Genomic DNA, 23,633 nt, shown 5'->3' with positions numbered 1-23,633 from the left:
GTCCGATGTAAACTGTGTTGTTGCATTAGAAAAATTTAAGTGTTATGAATAAGAGTCAGGTGTTCAAAATTTACTGCGGGAACCAAAGCAACACATATGTGATCTGTACACACAAACACGCACATTTGAATGAAACTTGGGGTTTTAATCGGTCAACGTAAAACGTCGGAGATTAAAACCGGATTTAAGGAGACCCTAACCTCACAATTACTCCGTATATTTTCTCAATATAAATAACAAGTATGACGTCGTGTCCACTTGCTTTAGTATTTTACAAAAACACACACTAGATTTGCCATTTCCGCGAAAGAAAAAGTGACATCGGTGATAATTAGGTTTATTGAAGAACAATACACACGGTATGTTTTAAAAACAAGAATCAGCGAAAGAAAATCGTTTTTAAAAGTGATGGTGTACAATAATTCGCCAGAACTAAATATTTGCAGATGTTTACAATTATGTTATTAATTGCACTTATTCAAAATTGTAGTCATATTATTATATAATCATAATCCTTATCTAGCATAACAAGTTACGCCAATATGCGAATATTAGGATAATTCGTACTCTCGTAACATTCCAGAGAATTAATACTAAATTAAAACATAAATCTCATTTATTAGACTGAATCATTCTCCATCCAGCACTTCGAGGTTAGAAAAAAAATCAATAAAGGAGAACGCCGGGAATGGACCTACACTTTAAAAAGCATTAAGAAAGATTACTCGTTATTATAAATCGACCAATCATAAAGTTTTCTATAAAATCATTTATGATTTATCTTGTAGTTGCGTTGTTGTTCAGCATAAATAATCCTGTCACTTTGAAAGAACATTAATTTAAGCACTGAACACTTTAGAAGTAATAATAAATATTTTGCTTTTTGGATCGAAACCGTTTTATCGCGCATATATGCTATGAGTGTCAACCAAAATGCATTAACATTTAGAATATCGTACGGTATGTTACTTAACACTTATCTTATCGAGGGAAATTAACATTGGCATGTATGTATTAACATGTTCAAACCAACTGTTCGAGAGATACTTAACGTGCATGCAAGCAGCATGTTTACTTATGGCGAATACGAGTAACCAAAATGTAAACGTTAATAGTTGCTCGTCATGTGACTTAACTATTTTATTTACGCAGAATACATATATATTGTTATATTAAGCATGTTTTATTAAATCGCTTAAGTCGCCTTATGATGGTTTGCATCAATGTGTTCGTTAGAATAATAAAACATGAAAAAACAGTCTGCTTTACATTTTTTTTTTCAACGATTAAACAAATATTGCACAAATATTTCAGTAAGCGTATGGTAAACAAACACAATAATAAGAAAAAAAGTCGATGAGAAAAAATATTGACAACAGAAACAGAAAATACATGGAAGTTAGTAGAAAGAACTACATGAAATTATATTACACAATGGTTATCATATATTTCAAGACATATATATAATTAAACGAACGATGGAAATGGCAAGACATGAACTATTTCGTTTCCATTTAAATACAATGACATCTAACTTCTAAAAACATGTAGTTCCTAATAAAACACAGTTTTATTCTGCGTATGTTTGTTTTTGCCTCTATTCGTTTTTTTTACATTATTTTAACTTTCCAGAATGCTATAGCAACAGCCAACAAAAATGTTTCCATTTTCTTTAAAGATAACTTATCTAGTTTAATTTCAATAAATATAAAGAAAACATTATTTCAAGAACTAGCTGCTAACGTTTGCTAATGCCCGCACAATTAATTCGGTTGAGATAAGGAACTTGAAGTATGTTGACATTGCAATGCGTTCAAATAGTGTGTTTTTGTTTTTTTTCATAGGACGTTTGCTATATGTTTGATATTTATTTGCACGTTCGGGTCTTTAGTTGCGATGTGTTTTTTTCGTTTTGAGACTTCTATATGCATGTCATTGTTTCAGTGTGCTCCCACTAGATGGTTCGTTATTATGAAACACAATGTCAACTTATACATCATTGCGCTGAAGACGATTATAACATTCGTTATTGAGATTGTGCTGGTAGATCTCTAAGTGCAAGTGAGCATTTTAAGGATATCTGTCCCTTCCTTTTCCCTTTTCAAATAAGTGCTACTAATGGAAAAGCGATTCGATCATTCTTTATCTTGCACACAATTTCTGCCAGTCATATCAGTGTACTCAGAGCATGCTCTTCCAGGTTTGGCAGATAATTCTTAGTTTTTTTAGCAATGTTTGTTCCAGGAAGTTTGATATCATGTATTTCGTACGCGCTGCTGCTTTCATGCTCCGTTAAAGGTGCGTATGGGTGCTCGCCCTGTCCCAAACCATCGCGTTAAGGCTGCGTGTAGTTGTCTTCTCTCTCATCCTGAACATTTTCATGGCCAGATTTACAATCATCTTTATATTCCTTGCATACATTTCTACCAGTCATATCAATGTACCCGTCCTCTTGCAGGGTTGGCAGACATTTCTGTATTTTTGTAGCAATGTTTGTTCCAGGTACAATGCCGCTTTCTTTACCCTTCAACACTGCATATGGGTGCTCGCCTGGTCTCGAACTGTCGCGTTGAGGCTGCGCAAAGTAGTTTTCTCTCTCATCCAGAACATAGTCATACTCGACTGTGCATGCTGGCGGGACTTCAGCTTGCGATAAACCTTTGGTCGAGGTCTGGTTACATGGTGTAAGCTTATTCTGTGCCGACAGGCTATTGCGACGTTTTCTACAAAAAGGCATTGTAGTGAATATAATAGTTCCTCTTCTGTCCACAATGTGTTAACATTTAACTAATAATTTCACTGTCACTTATTACATTTAAAACCATATATATTTTACCAAGCAAATATGAGATGAGTTGTATACCTTCGGAGGAGCAATACGACCAGGAAAACAGAGATAATGGTAATGGCTGCTACAACTGGAACTGCGATCTTGACTTCCAATAAAGAGTCCCCAGTTGTCATGTCGTGTGCAGAAGCTGCATGCGATGAGTAGTTGTGAATTATTTATGCATGTAAATGTATATAGCTCGCCGACATTGACCTGATATGTGTGATTTCAATGAGCATAAATTACACACTTGACTGCTGTCAAGCACGATTGGTGTTGTTCACGTGTTTCACGAGTTTAATGTTAATATGATAACGGTGCACAAATGTATTGTTGCCAAGAGATCAGTGTCAGATTAATATTGGCGAGCTTTACTAGCATTATTTCACACATACACATTTTAAACAAGGTTGATATATAAATTAATTAAAGTAACATAAATACTCAAAATCAAAGACAATGTCGTACATTATTTCGAAAAAAGTTAACACATAAAAAAATCAATGTCCCTTATACTTATAGCAATATCCAAAATTTCGAGGCTTGATATGGTATGGTAACATAGATGCAGCGAGATATAAAATGCTCGTTTTTATTTTTTTGTGGCACAATAGCACAATATATTCCATTTTAATATCCCGCAACGGCATCTAGTCATACGTCACATGAACACTAACATGGTACATGGACATGGGTTGAATATATTGTTCCGCAAAGAAACAAGAAAGAGCATTTTGTATCTTTTTAAATCAATGTTACCAGACCGCATATAGCGTTAACATTTTGGCTATTGCTATAAAGAACATTTATTTTTTATGTTCACTTTATTTTTTTCGAAATATTATACTAAATGTTCGTTGATTGTAGGGGTATGTAGGGGTATGTGTGCGTTTAAATGAATGTATGTGTATTGTATAACACTTTTCATTCTTCAGAAATATTGGAGTATGTAACTCCATACGCATTATCAGGAAATATTCCGTAGTCGTTTATAAAAGCTAGTGACAAATTCAAGTCTAAATTTAGAATGACGTCAGCTAAGAATACCTGCATGTGAAGTAGTTTCAAAACGCGCCGTTGTAGCTGGAAATACAAACATTACAATTAATAAGTTACCGTGTAAACTGTTCTGAATTTATGAAAATGTATACACTGTAAAAAAAGAACGTACTCTGCTGAAAGCACATTCACTAAAAGTTTATCGGTGCATGTATAAAAACAGAACATAGTTTTCTCCAACATCGCTAGATACGATTTGCTAGTTAACGTCTATGTTAATAAACTAACACATACGTTTTATGTTTTCTTATCGTAAACACGGATTCGGATAACGTGAAGTTCCTGACATAAATGCATATTAACTATGCATTTAATAGGCTCTTTCTGTAATTTAATTATTTGAATTTTCCAGAATATTTAAGATACAATTATCAAAAATATTTCCAATGTCTATAAATCTGCATTTATTACAAAGACAGTCTTGAGTAAACAACAAGTTTACGAAATTTGACTTGTTGATAAAGTATGATATACTGAATTCTGTTTTTTTCACGTTTAAATAAATTGACAAAATTGAAAAAAAAAGTTTTAAATTTGCAAATTTTTCATTGTATTAAGGTTTATATTAACCATGCTCTTAAATATCTATTGTATGCATCATTTGACGGTTGAAAAAACCTGAAAATAATCAAGCGTTACAAACGCGAAATGATTGTATAATTTGGAAAGTTCTGTTGGTTTCGTTATATTTTGTGACATTACAAGGATTTTATATAAAGAAAAAAAAACTAAATGCAGAGTTATGTCAGCATGGATGGCCGAGTGGTTTAAGCACTTTTAGTCCAAGGTTCAGTGGTACGAGCAAAGGTTTGGATTACGTTTTGTGTTGTTTTAAACTGGAACTCTTTAGTTCCGATGTTTATATTTATCAATTTTAAAAATGTAATGGCAAACTTCAAAACATGAAAAGGTCCCTTAAAAAGTTAACTCAGTTGCACTAAGAAACTTTGCGATGTGTTGTATTTTCTATTGACCTATTTTATATTGATGTTTATCCCCAGCTGTTGTCTCAACAAACTTCATTTCCATAAATAATACGCTTGAATGGTGTCCTTTATTGTTTCTTGATTTCATGTAACGAGATAACGGTGATAAATGGTTTCAAATGGGTCAGGGTAATATTGGCGACATACTCATGTTACTTCAAAATGTTTTGACGCGATGTTTAACTAAAGTTAACGTTTCTTCTCTAGCTAAAAGAAAGTGATGTACTGTATATCTGAAATTAATAAATACAATTTGTTCGCGATATTCAATCACTAGTTCTAGCATTTTAACTGCGTTACATACTTTTTGGTATGAGATGAGGTTTCCGTAAAGCAACACCGAAACGTATTTTCTACGGTTTTGCAGAAAAAATAGACCGAATATATAAGCACATATTTTGTCACAATTGCAACGACTGATCATCAAATGATACTAATCATCTGAAAAAAAAATACACAAGGATATATATCGACTCACACAGACTTATAGGAAAATAATAGCGTTAAAAATTAGAAAGGAGTCTGAACCAACGGAATATATGCAATTTTAGTCATCTCTTTCGTCTCGACCGATTTTTCTATATGTGCGCAAACTATATGGGAACGGTAAAAAGACTAAACATTCAATTCTGTAGCATTGATATTCCATAATTAAATTCGTGTTAATTTTCTCAGATATTCCTAATTTTTGAATATTACAAGTATTCATGGCAAGAGTTAATTAATATACAATAAGTCAGTTACATTTAACATTTGTGGTTATTGGACGGAGATTCCTTTCAGTCAACTGTTTATATTGTTCTCGAGATTTAGCACCACTGATTTTACAATATATTAACAATATAGTACCATTCAAACAGCACGATCTGTTCCCAGTATTTTAGTTGCAATAATCCAACTCCAGCTATTGACCATCCGAGTCGGTGGGAGTTGCAACTGGCAACAAGATTTTTCATAGAAACGTGCCGCCCGGAATCCAGGCGGCACTTTAATCGGTAGTATAAGCAACGTAATCTAGTTTCTGGCATAAATAAAGACAAACAGATAATAGATATATCACTAATGCGCAAATTAAAATAACTTATATGATATGGTGTGCTCGCATAATAATGATATTAATCCAAAGTTTCAAACACGTCAACGGTCTATGAACATGTTTAATTTTTTCCAACGGAAAAAAAGAGTATTCCGAATTTGAAATTACGCTTTCGATTGTTTTCGGAATTCTGCACGAGATAGATATCGTGTCTAATAATACAATCGTGATACACCGACTTTCTCCGGAACCTCTGTAAGATAGATTGAATCGTCAATTCAAAACTTCCGCTTTTGGTTTGGTAATGGATTTTGTGTAAAGTATTTGTTTGAGTCTTTCTCCACAAATGACTCGCCAATTGATGTCAATAATAACAGGTATTGTGATTGTTTCAATGTATTAGATAGATTGAACGACATACGTGAGACATCAATTTTTGACATTAAAAATCGGTTATCAAGAAGAACTATGAGCTGTATGTTTGTACTTATAAAAGCTCAGAGCATACAAAAAGAACAAGCCAGTATTTGTGTAAAGTGAAGTAGTTGTATTGAGTATTTCCTGTTAAAGAAATTCACTCAGAGTGTATATCTAAAAGGCCCTTATATTAAAGTAGCAATACAATCGTGTTAAATTTCACGTTTATTCGCTCTTGAATGATTTAATGCCACTATATATTTTTATATAAAACTCTCACATAATGTTACAATATGAGTTTATTAGCGATTGGTACGATATCAGTTTAGTGTCGAGATATTTTACCGTGTACCAACAAAAAACAGAAAGGCAATCAATATTATCATCAGTAAGCGCGACGCGTTGCGAAGGTAACTACTATATTTACATCATTGCACAAAGACAGTGCTTGAATTTAAACGTTATATATGTTAAAACCAATTTGAAATGACGTACCTTTTATGGTGGTGCAAACCGATGTTGTGATATCTGAAAAACACATAAGTCGATCACGATTGTATTTCCGTTGATTGTGTGAGCTATTTATGATAAAAGGCGTACATAGTACATGATTTTAAGAAATAAGTTTTAAGGCAGTTTTGTTTGAAGAAGAAAATCATGTGTTATTACAGTATGATATGTATGATTTGCTAATAAAAATAATAATGCTAATAATTGAAAAATAAATAATAATAATAATAATAATAATAATAATAATTACAAAATAAACTAATAATAATAATAATAATAATAATAATAACAAAATAAAATAATAATAATAATTGGAAAAAATAATAATAATAATACTTCTATTATTATTATCATTATTCTTTTACCTAAACATGGTCCATAATTGCATGCTCTAATAGATATGCAGCTTCCATTCAAGGTCTGCTGATACATAATTCCATCAACGCACGTAACACTGCACTCTCCCCTGGGACCACATGCAGTTTTATAGGGACAATTTTCTGATAAAAATCGTAAAATACAAGATATTGAATCTATCGAGCATACGTAGTTTCTTATACATTAAATAAAAATACATTTATCAGTATCAATCATTATGTTTCTATTGTGGAATTTAGATTACATTAAATGCAGATTCCTGTAAAATGTTATTCTTGTATTGTGCACAAGTTTTTATGCATGAACAATAAAGGGTGGATATAAAGAAAACTTCATAGACACAGGTGGTTAGCGTGTTGCTATGATATTTATTAGTGAAAACATCTTTTTGAATGATAAATAATCATATAATAACGAAAAACTCAACTTTTCTGGACAAAAAAATTCACTATCAAATATATATAACACGGTATTCAATTCGAAATCACCCGAAAACAGGTAGCATCGCTTTGAACAGCCATTACTTCATCAATTTTGCAGCGATTTTCATGAAACCAGTCTTATTCAACGCAGAAATGAATTTCCTTTCTGGAAATGTATATATCTTGTTATATTTCTACAAATGCTTGGTCAAATTTTAAGAAATAAAACGATACACAATTCGCGTGACCTACTTATCAGCGATCAGACAGTATTCATGAATGAAATCTCCAGGGGTAAAGACACACATTCGCATTGTACCAATGAAATCACTCGTGTGTTTAAAGGGATCTTTTCACGTTTTCGTAAATTGACAAAATTGAAAAAAAGTTGTTTCAGATTCGCAAATTTTCGTTTTAGTTATGATATTTGTGAGGAAACAGAAATACTGAACATTTACCATGGTCTAATATAGCCATTATATGCATCTTTTGACAATTAAAAAACCTGAAAATTATAAAGCGTTGCAACGCGAAACGATTGAATAATTTGGAGAGTTCTGTTGTTGTCGCTATATTTTGTGAAACTACGATAATTGCTTATATATACTATATAAAATACATCGGAGATTGTATTCGGAAGAATGATCGAGGGGTCTAATGCGGAGACTTTTTATGCCAGGACTCCAAGGGTCAGTGGTTCTAGCCCTGTTGAGGTTTAATTTTTTTCTTTTTTAAATTTTATTCTTGATTTTTTACTGGAGCTTTTTAGAGCAAATGTGTACATTTATCAATAGAAAGCATTTAATGACAAACTTCAAAACATGCCAAAATCAGTGAAAATGCCCCTTTAAGTTAATATAAATACTGTTACAATGTGTAAACGTAAATTTGGTTCTAGTCGAGTTCTCAAGAACAAAACTGGAACTTGAAACGGTTTATCGACAACAATAATTGAGGAGTTTATGGACCGTTGCCTCTATGAACTATAATATAAGTACAGGATTTTCTTACCAATTCTAGACCGCATATACTGACCAAATCGTTGTGATTCAAAAATGTCCCGTGTGTTACTATTAAAAGGCGCAGTGTTATTACTTGATTATAAATACATAATATTTCTGGCAATTGGTTTCGACATGTAAATGCATACATTCCAAAATTCAGTTCACTCAATAAAATACATGTTAAGTGGAGTATCGTAAAAAAAAATCTAAAAAATAATTATAATTACTTAGTTAAATGTTCAATGTCTTAATGTAGTTTCAAAGTGACATAATCACTTATATTAAACAAAAAATCAGATAAATCATACTGTTGTTCTGTAAAACTTCATGATGGCAGTAAGTCCGTTTCATATAACGATTTTATTCTTAATACATGTTAATCGTATGGCCAAGAAATTCCCGGCAGGATATTTTAATTCATTTTTAATTTTATTATTTGCGAACACAAAACCGAACGCTGGTTTAGAGAAAGATTTAGTCTAATAAATCAGACTTGAAATTAGTGGTGCATTCAATTAAGTGCTAAACTATCTGGAATATACCTATAATACGAAGAACCTTTATATATTGCAAACAGGCCAGACATGTTTTACAATTGAAGGATTATGCTATTTTGATTATGTGTACTCATGTTACAGAATAGTAATTGTCTGTAAATACTGAGTTCCTTATTTCATTTACTGTTACGTATTATTTAACATTATAAAATCTTTAAACGATCTACTAAGCTAAAAAAACAAACCGCGTGTGTTGCTCTACTTATAAGCACCGATGCTTTCGCGGGCGTGTGGAATCAAACGTGTGTTTTTTAAGTACGTACTCAACTTCCTTTCATAATTGTTATTTACGTTAACATATTTGGTAAAAAAATCTGGGCTAAGTGTGAGGTTTGGGGAAAATAAAACCCGGTTGTAATCTCCGACGTTTTACGTTGAACGATTTAAAGCCCAAGTTAATTTATTTTTATGTGTTTTGCGCATGTGTTGTTTATCGTGCACATAAAATGTGCTGAACAGAAAAGTCAGTCTGCAGATTGCATTAACAGTTGATGTATAATATAGGACACTACCTGTACATGTTTACTTTAACTTCTTTTATACATTCATAACTTTCTTAATTTTTGTGGACAAGAAAGTATACCTGCGAATAAATAAGACGACAAGAACCACAGCGATGATGATGACGACGGCAGAAACAACTGGAACTGCGACCTTGACCCCTCACAACGAGTCGTCATTTGTCAGGTCGTGTGCAGGAACTTAAACGTCGAGACAATGTTATGGTATTCACTGATTTACTATTACATCAGTATTTCACACGCGCGAAGTTTACACATGTTATCAGTTTTAATATGTAACATGAACAGTATATTGTATACTGGTAACATTTCTTCAGTAGTGCAAATACCATGTTTAAATGCTGTATATATATAAAATTATATATAACAATACCTGCACTAGATGGGGTTTCATAACGAGTTGTTGAAGCTAAAAATATACAGTTGACAATTATTAAATTTACGTGCAAAGTGTTTCATAGAAAAAAATGAGGTAAATTGTGTACAGACATTAATTGCAATAAATAACAATTTATGTAAACTCATAAAATTGAAGTAACTTAAAAATGTATTTCCCTAGTAAAGGAACATAGCCGAATATACTGCAGTCTCTGACATTGGATCAGTCAATACAGTTTTCTATTATGTGCAGTAAATAATGTAATACGTCAATTTATTTACATGTTTAATACGCAGTAATCATTATAAAAATTTCATTCCTGCCCTTCATTGTGAATATTAAGTTATCAACTTGTAAACTGTACTGGAGCGCCATAAGCCGTCTGAGTGTTCGTGGCTGAAAGATTTGAAAGAACCGAGAGAAGCAGTGTGTCATTCTTTGCTTTTACCGAAAGTTACGTAGCTTTTCCAAAGTTACATTGCTTTTCCATTGGTATTAAGACTTACGAGTGTTTGAAGAACTTTCTGTAACGGTGACGACCAATTTTGTTGAATCTGAAAAACACATGAGTTTGGCATGTTAAAACTATATTTTATTAAGTGGATAATAATACTAATAATACAAATTGTTTTAGTATACGTATTAGAATAAGCAGTAGTAGTAGTAGTAGTAGTAGTAGTAGTAGTAGTAGTAGTAGTAGTAGTAGTAGTAGTAATAGTAGTAGTAGTAGTAGTAGTAGTAGTAGTAGTAGTAGTAGTAGTAGTAGTAGTAGTAGTTGTAGTAGTAGTAGTAGTAGTAGTAGTAGTAGTAGTAGTAGTAGTAGTAGTAGTAGTAGTAGTAGTAGTAATAGTAGTAGTAGTAGTAGTAGAAGTAGTAGTAGTAGTAGTAGTAGTAGTAGTAGTAGTAGTGGTAGTAGTAGTAGTAGTAGTAGTAGTAGTAGTAGTAGTAGTAGTAGTAGTAGTAGTAGTAGTAGTAGTAGAAGTTGTTGTTGTTGTTTTTGTTGTAGAAGCTGTAGTAGTAGTAGTTTAAGTGGTAGTAGCTGTAATAATAGTAGTAAAAGAATTAGTAGTAGTATAAGTAGTGCAGTTGTAAGTATTTGTTGTCGTTGTTGTTTTTGTAATTTTAAACTTGATATAATAATTATACATGTGTGAAGCTTGTATTAAATAGCTTTAGGAAATACAGACATATCCACCTCACCGCGACTTGTCAAAGTACCAAAAGAGCAAAATTCCGATGAATAGATGTTCAAAGAAATGGACCTTGCTTAAGTGTCAACAATAACTTTACAACAAGTGTCAGATTGTAACATTAACGAACATAGTAGGACATCATCATTAACAGCAGCAGCATCAGTAACATCATCATTATTATTTTGTTATTTTTATTTGTATTGCTGTGCTGATAAAAATCTTGTTTCTTGTGCCTTTGATGATTTGATTATGCCACTGATGTTGCAACCAGGGTGGTCAATACTACCGGGACAAGGGTCGTTTTGGCATGATACTGTAGAAACACATTCTCCATCTTCCGACTGTCTGGTTTGAATTCCTTGCCCACACGTGACACTGCATTTACTCCAGAACCCACATTGGATAGTACAATTATCTGAAATACCACATGCATTGTTTCACTTGTGCGAGTATTATGACATAAAGAGTATTTATTTCGAATGATACTCACATAAAAGCACGCGCTTTCGCATACTACGCCAACGCCAGCAAACTAACATGGATTTAAACGCATAATTGTAACTGGGCCGCAATTTGTGTCGTTTGAACATACATGTACAGAGAGTCGTCCGGAATTCCTTACACTGAACAAAGCTAAATCCTTTGCGCTGAACACAGACACAGTGATGTAGCCAAAGTTCGGAGGTTTTATCTCGATTCAGCCTATGAAATATTCGAAAATATTCATGCGTATCTGCTGGCGTTATGTAAAAGTCATTTAAGGTGAAAAGCTGGGTAAAACAGCTATGCCGAAAAAGCGCATTAGTGCTCTATACCTATGTTTAAGGCAGAGTTGTTGACACCGTGTGAACTGCTAGGGTAACAAGTAATGCATAACAACAAAGTACGGGTCAACAGGGCTGTCTTTATGACTACCTAATTCGTGAGTAAAAAGTATTGCTCGCAGATTTATTTTTTATTTATTTTCATCAATTATCTTATTGTATATTTTGAATTTTGATATGGTGTCAAAAATCAAAAGTTTTGTACAGAGAATTGTCATCAGGAAATTATATTTTTAGTGAGATGGCTAATCGCTATTCCAAAAATATTCATTAATATGATGGTGAATGCAAATTGTCTTTATATTCAGTTCTCGTTACCATTTTCGTCATACTTTCTATGCTTTCAGTCGTCCAAAAAGGGCCACGTTGTTGTTATTTTGTGTAAGTTATTTCTATGAAATAAATAGAATGATAAAAAGTGCACAAAAATTTCGACACATGCGTTATGACACACTCTTTATAAAGTTGAATGGCATGTGTTCATTTCAAACTTGCGATTAATTTTGAAAAATGAGTTGCGTCTTAAATTATGCAATAGCGAAAAACTTAAGTGTCTCCAGCGCTTTAATTAACTTTGTAATAATTGCAATTTATGTACTCATAATGGTTGATATCTATGAACAGTTTAGATCATCTATCACGTAATTTCAATATACTTAGATACCGATCAAAACGTGTACTGATTCGTTGTCTCCAATATTTTACATCGCATGTATGCAAAATGCTGTGAATGACGAGTTGGGTTGTGAGTGCGTTTTATGTTATTGGTGATCGAACGCTAGAGGTGTCGCTATTTAATTATAAAAAAGTATAACATTATTATATACAAAGCATTGAAACAGACAGCAGTGGCATATTTGTAACTGTTGATATATCTGTTCAAAGTAATATAAATACAATGAAATAAAACAAGCTTTATGTTTTCACAAACAAATGCCCATCAACCCAGATATATATGCTACATGAACATCGAATTTATGTGTGTTCGCTTCAACAATATCCGCTTTAACAGAACATATTATAATGGAAAAATTAAATCAATCGTTTGTTAATAGGAGGCCAAAACAGAAACATACAATTTCATATTGTATTAGTGTAACGAAGAACTTAAACAAGCATCAAACAACTTCAATCTTGATGCACACCGTGCAACTGTTTCAAGTGTGTTGTGGCGTCTAGTAGGTTTTTTCTCAAGTTGTTTGTTTGTTGTAAATGATTACTGCTGGCTTCATGTACTATGCAAACTAATTTATATGATTAATTAAAACACACACTCGATTTCACAAGTTAAATGCCTTTGTAATTAAGAAATAAAAGAGAAAGCAGTGCACGACATATTGCTTACTAGATGTGTGTAATGTTTATTGCAAAAAAAATCAGCCGGAACAGGTTATTTGTCACATCATATTATAGATTCAATAAAAATGACATCAAATCTCTTCGTACATATCTTTCTTTATAAGAAACTGACAATTTTGCTAAATGACCAAACGTAACAAAAATCGAAATGTCACCATTGAACACAAAAATAAGTGTAGGGTCGTCATATTCAATTAGGGATGGTCGGATTAGTGGACATAAACAAGCTTTTTACCTGTTACGAGTGTACACGTAAAGCCATCAAACAATAATGTCATTCGAAAAAAATGCATTGGTGTAAGATACAATATGAAATATTAATTAATATTTACGTTTGCATACGCCATGTTTTATCAGACATACACATTTCGCGAATACGAGAAAGCAAACTATGCATTGTTAATAGTTGTTGATAATATAAGTTAACTGCTTCATTTACACACCCAACCTTTTTCTGTTTTTTAATTCATTTAATTCTTGGACAGCGATTACGCCGCCTTATTATGGTTTACATAATTGTTGAGTGATAAAAAATTTACCACATAAATACACAAATACGGCATGTATTTTGTTGGGGAATAACATAATACACGTTCAAAAATCATATAAGAAACGGAACATTATAATGAGACAAAACGACTATTGATAACATTATTCCCTTAAGAAATACACACACACACACACACACACATATATATATATATATATATGTATATATATATATATATATATATATATATATATATATATATATATATATATATATATATATATATATATATATATATATATATATATATATATATATATATATATATATATATATGTGTGTGTGTGTGTGATATTGCAACAGTGTTGTTACCTAAAGTTTCACACAATTATACTTCCTCAGACAATTTAATGTTATATATAATATGATTTATTAAGTTGAAGTTGCGATTTAAATGTCAATAAAAAAAATCTACTGCAAAAGCCATAATAGCGACATTTGCCGATCTTTTTACTAGTTACATATTAAAGGTGTTCCTTAAATATATGCATATCAATTTATCGATTAGTTGGGAAGGACAAGTATCTGTAATAACTTTTATGGTAATAGCAGACTGATATTCTATTGTTTAAATAATGCACGTAAAATGACATATCGAGTAATACTATTTGTTTTTCAAGCAAACACTATGTGTGTCATATAAGGGAAAATTTATTTGTGTTGTCACTATATATTGACAAATAGTGATAATATTGACTCGCATGCTTCTTCTTCGAAAATTAAACAAAATGTTATAAATGAATATATAGGATCGTTAACTATAAATTAACGAACCTTACGTTCTTGAATTCACACTTTTTTCTCTATCAGTGTTATTCGTTTAAGTATTTCACTATGGTATTTATACAGTAGTATACAGTATTAATTGTACATGTATTTAGTTTGATCAGCCCATCGTGTTTCCATTAATAGCTTTTTTCCACTCCATATTATTGGTTCTTATTTTTTCTAATCGTCCAATAAGTACACATGTTTTTGTCGCTGTATGCGCGAAGTTGCTAGGTGATTCTAGTCGATGCTTAAAAGATGTAAGTTAAAACCATCGGAAAAAAACATTTCGAAGCGGTAATAAATGTTTATTATACTATTAATCTACTAACCACAAGTCCACGTGTCCATGCTAGTTGATAGCAAATCTCCACTCACAACAATTAACACGATTCGTACGATTAAATCTTTTTGGTCACTATGTGTGCTCATCAATCCTCTTTCTTAATGTACAAGATTGTATCAAATATTTGAAAGCGGTTTATGTACTTGAATCTCTTAAAGGGGCCCTTTCACAGATGTTGGCATGTATTGAAGTTTATCATTGAATGCTTTATATTGATAAATGTAAACATTTGATCTAAATAGCTACAGTAAAAAAAAAACAAGAATACAATTAAAGAAAGAAAAAAGTAACCCTCAGCTGAGCTCGAACCACTGACCCCTGGAGTAAAGGTCTATCGCTTAGACCACTCGGTCATCCACGCTTATACAATGAGTAATGATTTTAATACTATTTATTAGCACTTTTCGTAGTATCACAAAATATAACGACAACAACAAAACCCTCCAAATTATTAAATCATTTCGCGTTGCAACGCTTTATTATTTTCAGGTTTTTAAATCGTCAATAGATGCATATAATGGATTTTTTAAAGCATGGTAAATTGTTCAGTATTATTGTGTCCTCACACATATCATAGCTTCAACGAAAATTTGCGAATCTGAGACAATTTCGTTGAATTTTTTCAATTTACCGAGACGTGAAAGGGTCCCTTTAATCACTAGGATGTAAACATTAACGAAGCAATAAAACCAGACAATACAGTTACACAAGCTTATAGTCGTGAACGTTTATGGTGTGTGTGTGTGTGTGTGTGTGTGTGTGTGTGTGTGTGTGTGTGTGTGTGTGTGTGTGTGTGTGTGTGTGTGTGTGTGTGTGTGTGTGTGTGCGTGCGTGCGTGCGTGCGTGCGTGCGTGCGTGCGTGCGTGCGTGCGTGCGTGCGTGCGTGCGTGCGTGCGTGCGTGCGTGCGTGCGTGCGTGCGTGCGTGCGTGCGTGCGTGCGCTCGTGCGTGCGTGTGTGTGTGCGCTTGCGTGTGTGTGTTTTCTTTTAAATGAGTTGCCTTGTTTTTTTTGTTGTAAATATTTAATATGTTAACGGCTTCACATAAGAGACAGGCAAAGATATATTACAATTTAGGAATAATGGATACACATGATTGAGTTTCGTTCCTATGTTTACCTAATTGTTGTGCTCCATAAATATACTTATGAATTTTGGGAGAGTTGCATCCATTTGACAATCATCCTGTTTATGGCGGGATATAAATGCAGTCATCTACCGATAGATTGTTACATGTAATCAAAGCGTTGAAAGCACAATAATTGTTCGCTTTTAATAACATTAAGCAAAACTAGATTTTAAATTAAAATCTGCTTTTTGAATCGCATGTCCAAGTCAAGAAAACACACTTGGCATTTTATTAGGTACATTTGTCATGTACTTTTAATTCTTCTTCTACTTTCATTTAGAAATTTTTAAATTGCTGTTTAAATCATTACATATGCGAAAAAATTAACACAGCCACATCGATGATAATGACAACAATTAAAACAACTGGGACAGCGACCTTTTCCTCTTACACGGAATCTCTCCTTACGTTATTGTACTTATTGGTTGTATAATATTTATTCTAATTCAAACACAATTACATTTGCATTATGTGTGGTGTGTTCTGAGATTTTTGGTCAAAATGTGGTAAATTGGCGAAATTGAGTTATTAGCATTTTCAGAAGCCTTAATGTATGGTTAACACAGAAAAAGTATAGATTTTGCCATATTCGTCTTTTTAATGTTAAAAATGTGATGTAACAAATAACCATCAAAACACAAAATTTGACATGCTATTCATTTATTTTCATGTCAGTAAGTCTATTGCATGATGGTTCAGTACATTTATGTTTGCATAGGAAAATCACATACTAAGTATCCATCTATAAGGAAAACAAGTGTCCTATTTAATTAATATAAATTAATAACAACAAAACAAAACAAATTTCTGTTACCATAGCAACCATTTGCCAAAAATTAACTATAATTGAAATTTTGTTACAAAATAATTACACATGTTTTTGCTCACACCTTCAATGTAAGAAGATAATATTAATATCCAAAAACAGTTAATTAATACATGAATCAAATAATTGTGTACATGCTGTACCTATTACTTTGTTCTATTGGTCACAGACTCTTACAGAAATTCAATAAAATAGAATTCACTTGCTAAGATTTAACATACGAGCCATGTAACAAATTTGAAATGTTCTGCTTTAAACTGTACAAAGAAACATTATATTTTACATGAGACATTGATAATTAATTAAAAACATTTGAATTAATACATTATATACACAGAATATTTGATAATCAGTTAAATTACCATCTTCTTCATTTAACATAGCAACAATTCTACTTTTTTATTATCAAATGCAATCAACAATTTCTACATATTGCATTTATACTGTATTACACACTGCATAAGAAAATAGAGACAAGTTTCCCACATGTATATAGATTATTTATGTTATATAAATTTTAACTATCACTGTCCACTTATGTATAGATGTTAAACATTTCTCCACAATCCTATACTTGTCACTGTTTTCTCTTCACTTACAATGCTTATTGTTCTCCCCATATCGCACATCTCGGTTTTATTCGTTAACCAAATATGTTCGCTAGAAATCATGCAACTAAATATAACCTTTGTCGAGAAGAACTCTATAAAACGTAGTTTTCCGTTCTTATCCAAATCAAACTTGTTTGTATACAAATGTTGTATGTTTCATATATGGGTAAATGCATTCTTGTTTGAAATAAATACGCTTAAACTAAAACGTGCACTTCTGACTTTAAAGGGATATGCACGGTACATCATATATTTTTATTCAAATTATTTTTTTAGAAAACAATTTAGTTTTGATTGCATTGACTGACTGCTTGAACCTTTTCTGGTTTCTTTTCAATGTTGTTGTGTTGATAAGATGGTACATTCAAAAACACCATTAGACACTTGAATATGAAAATGTCATATCCTATAATCACTTGATTAAACCAAAATGACGCATATATACCGTGCCAACGGTGGACAATAAGAATACTGTGTAAGTCTATTTTCTCAAAACTCCCAGCCATTTTTTACAGTTCGTCGGTAGTAATTAACCATGAAATGTTTGACTGAAAACATTTGACGTTCATAAAAAGACATCAAGTGTTATTTCGTATCGGCAACAAATAAACTAAGTATATATGTTCTTCTTTCGTGCTGTCGTTTATGCTCGACGTGTTATTCAGTTATCAAGTTTAAAACATGCCTTCTACAATGTTCAGTCTTGACCAAATTTCCATGGTTTATATTTGACCATAACAGCATGAAATCTCAGAAATTAAAAGGACTCTCAATTTGCGACCATACACACAAGCGTTATAGTCAAATGTTTGGGGTAATAGGAGCGCTTTCATTATAGAGATGTTTTCTTCATTTGATGACAAAACTTCCACCGTATGTTGAGTACCGAGTTTAATATCGTTAAAAATCAATCCATGCGATGATACTTCTGTATATGTATCAGGCATAAAACAAGAAAATGTTTCATTGGATACAAACTAGAAATATTATCATTTGTGTTCAAAATAGGCAGACATTTCCTTCATTGTTCTACAAATCTTGCTCAGCTTCGGCATAGTGTGTTCGACCGATTGCAACTCAAGATTAGAAAACAAAAACTTAAATTGAAATCCGTTTGTTTGAGGGTGAGAGGGGGCAGGGCAATATGTATGTAGATGATTGTATTTCTCTGGCGATTTAAAGGCGCTTTCATTTTCAATTATTTTTAATCAAACCTCCGAAGATTTGGTCCATACCCAACGGTTGTGTCATGTTTAATGATAAAGGAATTAGTTTATATATGCCTTCAATTGTTTATGACAACGAGTTTTCTATTTGTCTTTGGCAGGTATTGTTGACAAGCCAATGCACAAAAGACAAATATTAACATTAACGAGAGTTAACAAATATCTCGTGACACTATGGCGTACATTCTCGCATGATGAAGCCTGTCAATGCAGCAAGATATTAATCTGTACCATTGCTGTGGTTAAGTACTTAGAGGAACCATTGATCTATCAGATGCTCTTATTCAATGTTAAAAGATGTACTCGTAAGTGGATATTTTAAAACACTAGACATATAGCAAGCTAGACGCGCATTAATGAACCACAAGATATGAAATCGTTCAACCTTGTAGGCCCATTGTTATGAAAAACATATTAAGCTTTAGAATTTAGTGATTGAAACACATTTCACAGCAAATGTCATGTCGTTTTTGTCAATACACATCAATCTGGAAAATGCTGTCGGGCCAAACACAATATTTACCATCGAGTATTGACTGACACAATTTTTTTAATCGGGTAATGCGATTTAGCAGATATTTATTCATCCACACATGTACAGAAACATCTAATAACAACCCATTTGGAAACGTGATGACCTTTTTAAGTTGTGGCATAGGGAAGATTTTAACAAAAAATCGATGTATTTTGCCTGTGTCACGAGCAAATTTCCACCCAATGAAATCGCTATCAACATCAAACTATTGTTTTGAACATGTATACGTTGTTCCATGCACATAAACATTGGCTTCTTGTCGATCTAATACATAATTTGGTGTTTTTCAAGAGAGATTTAGCCAAAGCCAAGGAGGTGGCGCTAATGACAGGAGGTTGCGCCAATGCACATTTTCAGCTTTTTTAATTTTCGGTGCCGACCAAAGTCACCGTACACTTTTTGTGTCGTATTCCAGGCTGGTTGTTCGATCTTTTTCCTTAATTCAGTCATTATGAAATATATTCGAAAAAGTAATCTACATAATTATGGTGAAACATGTGTTGCAAAGAGAGTTTAAAGATTTCTGTTATTGACTAAACTATAAAACTGGAAAGAAGCTAGAGTATAAAAAAAACATGTAATTATGAAACCCGGAGCTTTTCTTATTTTTTGCAGTTATTAGTAGGAACACACGACTTATGTTAGCCTATTTAAGATTCGTTGACCTGTGCCTTTTAGTGAATTAAGCAATAGGAATATGAAAAAAAATCTTCGTTTCAAGAAGTAACATTTAAACAAGAGGGCCTGAAATGCCCAAAGACGCTCACCTGAGAATAAAAGAAATGACCTGTTTTTTGCAGCCCAAGATATCAATGGAACAAATGTTCTAACCAAGTTTAATGAAGAATGAAAAAAAAAGGCCCCATGGCGGCCATTTTTTTCAACAGACCTGAACCATTTTTGAACTCGTCCAAGATATCATTGGGACAAATCTTCTGACAAAGTTTCATGAAGATCCGACAATAAATGTGGCCGCTACAGTGTTAACAAGGCAAATATTCATGACACACAACGGAAGACAGACAATTGACAAAAGGTGATCTCTAAAATTCACCATGAGCAAAAAATATTATGCTCATAAAGATTGTCACCATGTTTGATGATATTATTAAAACTAATTGAGTAAACTAAATCAAGATATGATAACAACATTTGCACTCAGCAAGTGTCATTCAGATTGAACTAAAAATGTGACTAAAAATGTTCACAATGTTTCACTATAAACAACTGTAGACATACAAAAAAACTACCACCCCCCTGAGAGCCTTGTTTATCAACAAACATGAACTATTTTCACTCAACTTGTAATTATATTTTCTATTAAAAAATCAATAAACCTGTTTTAAAACACAAATAATTGATAATGTGGGTTATTGTATTAAACAATAAAACACAGTTTATTTTAGCAGAAATGTGGACCCTTCAAGGGAGAGTATCCTGAGCATACTAGTATGTTGGTGAATAGTTTTCTCAAATTCCTGAGTAAGAGTAACTGCCCATTCTATAAATAGAAAGTTCTGAGATCACTTCCTTTCTGGCATTTGATTCCAAGGCTTAAACCTACAGAAAAATCGAAGTTAAAAAATCTACATTAATCTGCAGAGATGTCTTAGTTATATAACAAAAGCATCACAAAATGACTGGAAGAGGTAAACCAGCAGGAAGGAAGAGGAAAGCTCGGACAAACTGCCAGAAAATCAGGAAACTAGAGTGTTCAGTCAAGATTTTGTACTATATAAATATAAGGAAAAAGACCCCCCCCCACTGGCGGCCATGTTTTTTTACCGATCCAAACCATTTTTTAACTCAACTGTCGTATCCAGGAAACAAATGTTCTGACCAAATTTCATGAAGATTGGGCAAAAAATGTGTCTTCTAGACTGTTCACATGTTTTCACTATTTACATATAGACCAGTTGACGAGTGACGTCACGCGCACCTGCAAATATTAGACTCCGCCCACTGGTTGGCAAAAAGAGGTGAAATTCATATAAGCGCATATAGAGAAGGTTGAAATAATCATCGTTTTTATTAATAATCATGCACTATATCAAATATAATTTTACTAACTATGTCTGAATAAAACATAAGCGTGCAAGGAAATGCATTTTTGGAACGATTATATTGTTGTTATTATTTGTTTTTACTATTAACGAACTCGGGAGTGGAACACAATATACATGTACGAGCGCGGTATGCGGTTACCATAAAAAATCTCTACTTCGCGACCATTTTTTAGATAAAAAATTCTCTGATATTGAAATTCTTTCAGAATAAATCAAATTTAATGAACGAACACAAATAAGGATGTAAACAAACAGCAAATATATCGACTTTATGAACGCAACATATAGTAACTGATTTGAACATTTATGCCTGTAAAAACTTGCCTTGTTACACATTAAATAAATTCTCTTGATAAATGTAATTGTTTTTATTTAATTATTCACACCAATTTTGACACTCTTTGTTTAAGCGTTTTAAACCCGGTGTTGTATTGCACCTTTGTTCATAGATGTTCTGGTCTATAGAGAAACCTGCTCAACCCCCTGGCGGTCATGTTTTTCCACCCATCATGACCATTTTCGAACTCGTCCAAGATATATATAAAATCGATGTTTAGAACAAATTTTATGATAATTACTGAATTAGGCATAATTAGTTCACAAGCTTTTTTTAAATATATAAATATGAGGAAAATGCCCCCTACACTGGCGGCCGTGTTTTTTACCGATCCGAACCATTTTCAAAATCAACCGTCATATCCAGAACATATTCATGAAGATTGGACCAAAAATGTGACTTCTAGAGTGTTCACATGCTTTCACTATATACATATAGAAAAAACTGCCCCGCCCCCTTGCGGCCATGTTTTTTCACCGATCTGGACCATTTTCGAACTCGTCCGAGATATAAATAAAACCAATGTTTTGACCAAGTTTCATGATCATTTGGCTAAAATTGTGACTTCTACAGGGTTCACAAGGTTTCTCTATAGCCATATAAGGAATACTGCTCCGCCCCCTGGAGGCCATGTTTTTCAACAGACCGGAACCATTTTTGAACTCAACCAACATATCATTTAGAACAACATTTTGACAAACTTACATGAAGATTGGGCATCAAATGTGACTTCTACAGTGTTCACAAGGTTTTTTTATTTTTTGACCTAGTGACCTAGTTTTTGAACCAGCATGATACTGTTTCGAACTCAGTCGAGGTATCAATGGGACAAATGTTCTGACCAAGTTTCATGAAGATCAGACAATAAATGTGGTCTCTAAGAGTGTTCACAAGGCAAAATGTTGACAAAGGATGACGGACAGAAGGCAATCACAAAAGCTCACCATAAGCACGTTGTGCTCAGGTGAGCTAAAAATAGTTCGTGAATTTTGTTCATGTTGTAGACAAATTATTTTTTAGGATATTGAGAATTTAGTTATTGGATTTTGGGTTCATATCGTACAATTTGTTTATCAGGTTATTGACCTCTAAATTGAGTTGGTTACTTATATATTTACATCTTGTTCTTTATAGAATGTGTATATATTCTGTTGAGATTTGGGATTAAGTATTAACGTTGACAAATAAAAATAAATAATAACTAGAAATGGCGCGGCAGAGGACGATGCGTATCCCCACGCCGCAAGTTTGGCCCAGGGGCGCCCCAGGGTTTATAATGGGGCCATGCATAGTTGAGATTGACCGTATTGTCATAAGAGAAGTTCAGTATCAATAAGAAGTGAATCGGTGTAGAAAGGAAGAAATTATAGTAAAAGACAATTTTGGGTGGGTGTGGCCTATTATGGGCCCAAGGGTTGGTAATGGGGCCATACATAGTTGAGATTGACGGTATTGTCATAAAAGAGGTTCAGTATCAATTTGAAGTGAATCTGTGTAGAAATGAAGAAATTATAGTAAAAGGCAATTTTGGGTGGGCGTGGCCTATGTGGGCGGGGCGCCCCTGGGTTGGTAATGGGGCCATGCATAGTTGAGATTAACTGTATTGTCATAAGAGAGGTTCAGTATCAATTTGAAGTGAATCGGTGTAGAAATGAAGAAATTGTAGTAAAAGGCAATTTTGGGTGGGCGTGGCCTATGTGGGCGGGGCGCCCCAGGGTTGGAAATGGGGCCATGCATAGTTGAGATTAACTGTATTGTCATAAGAG

At 32.9% G+C, this 23,633-nt stretch overlaps 1 protein-coding gene across 1 annotated transcript; it reads right to left on the bottom strand.

Moving 5' to 3' along the window:
* Positions 1 to 1,330: 1,330 nt before the first annotated feature.
* LOC127862330 (uncharacterized) lies at positions 1,331 to 10,766 on the bottom strand. Its single transcript, XM_052401414.1, has 7 exons — positions 10,606 to 10,766; positions 10,094 to 10,129; positions 9,783 to 9,900; positions 6,824 to 6,856; positions 3,878 to 3,913; positions 2,864 to 2,978; positions 1,331 to 2,723 (listed from the first exon to the last, which is right to left on the bottom strand). The coding sequence occupies exons 3-7, from the start codon at positions 9,877 to 9,879 to the stop codon at positions 2,336 to 2,338; spliced, it is 669 nt and encodes a 222-aa protein (XP_052257374.1). The 5' UTR covers positions 9,880 to 9,900; positions 10,094 to 10,129; positions 10,606 to 10,766; the 3' UTR covers positions 1,331 to 2,335.
* Positions 10,767 to 23,633: the final 12,867 nt, after the last annotated feature.

Source organism: Dreissena polymorpha, chromosome 16 (genome assembly GCF_020536995.1).
Source record: "Dreissena polymorpha isolate Duluth1 chromosome 16, UMN_Dpol_1.0, whole genome shotgun sequence".
In the NCBI taxonomy this organism is placed as follows: Eukaryota; Metazoa; Mollusca; class Bivalvia; order Myida; family Dreissenidae; genus Dreissena; species Dreissena polymorpha.
Note: the sequence above shows the minus strand (reverse complement) of the source record. Positions and strands in the feature narration are given on the sequence as shown.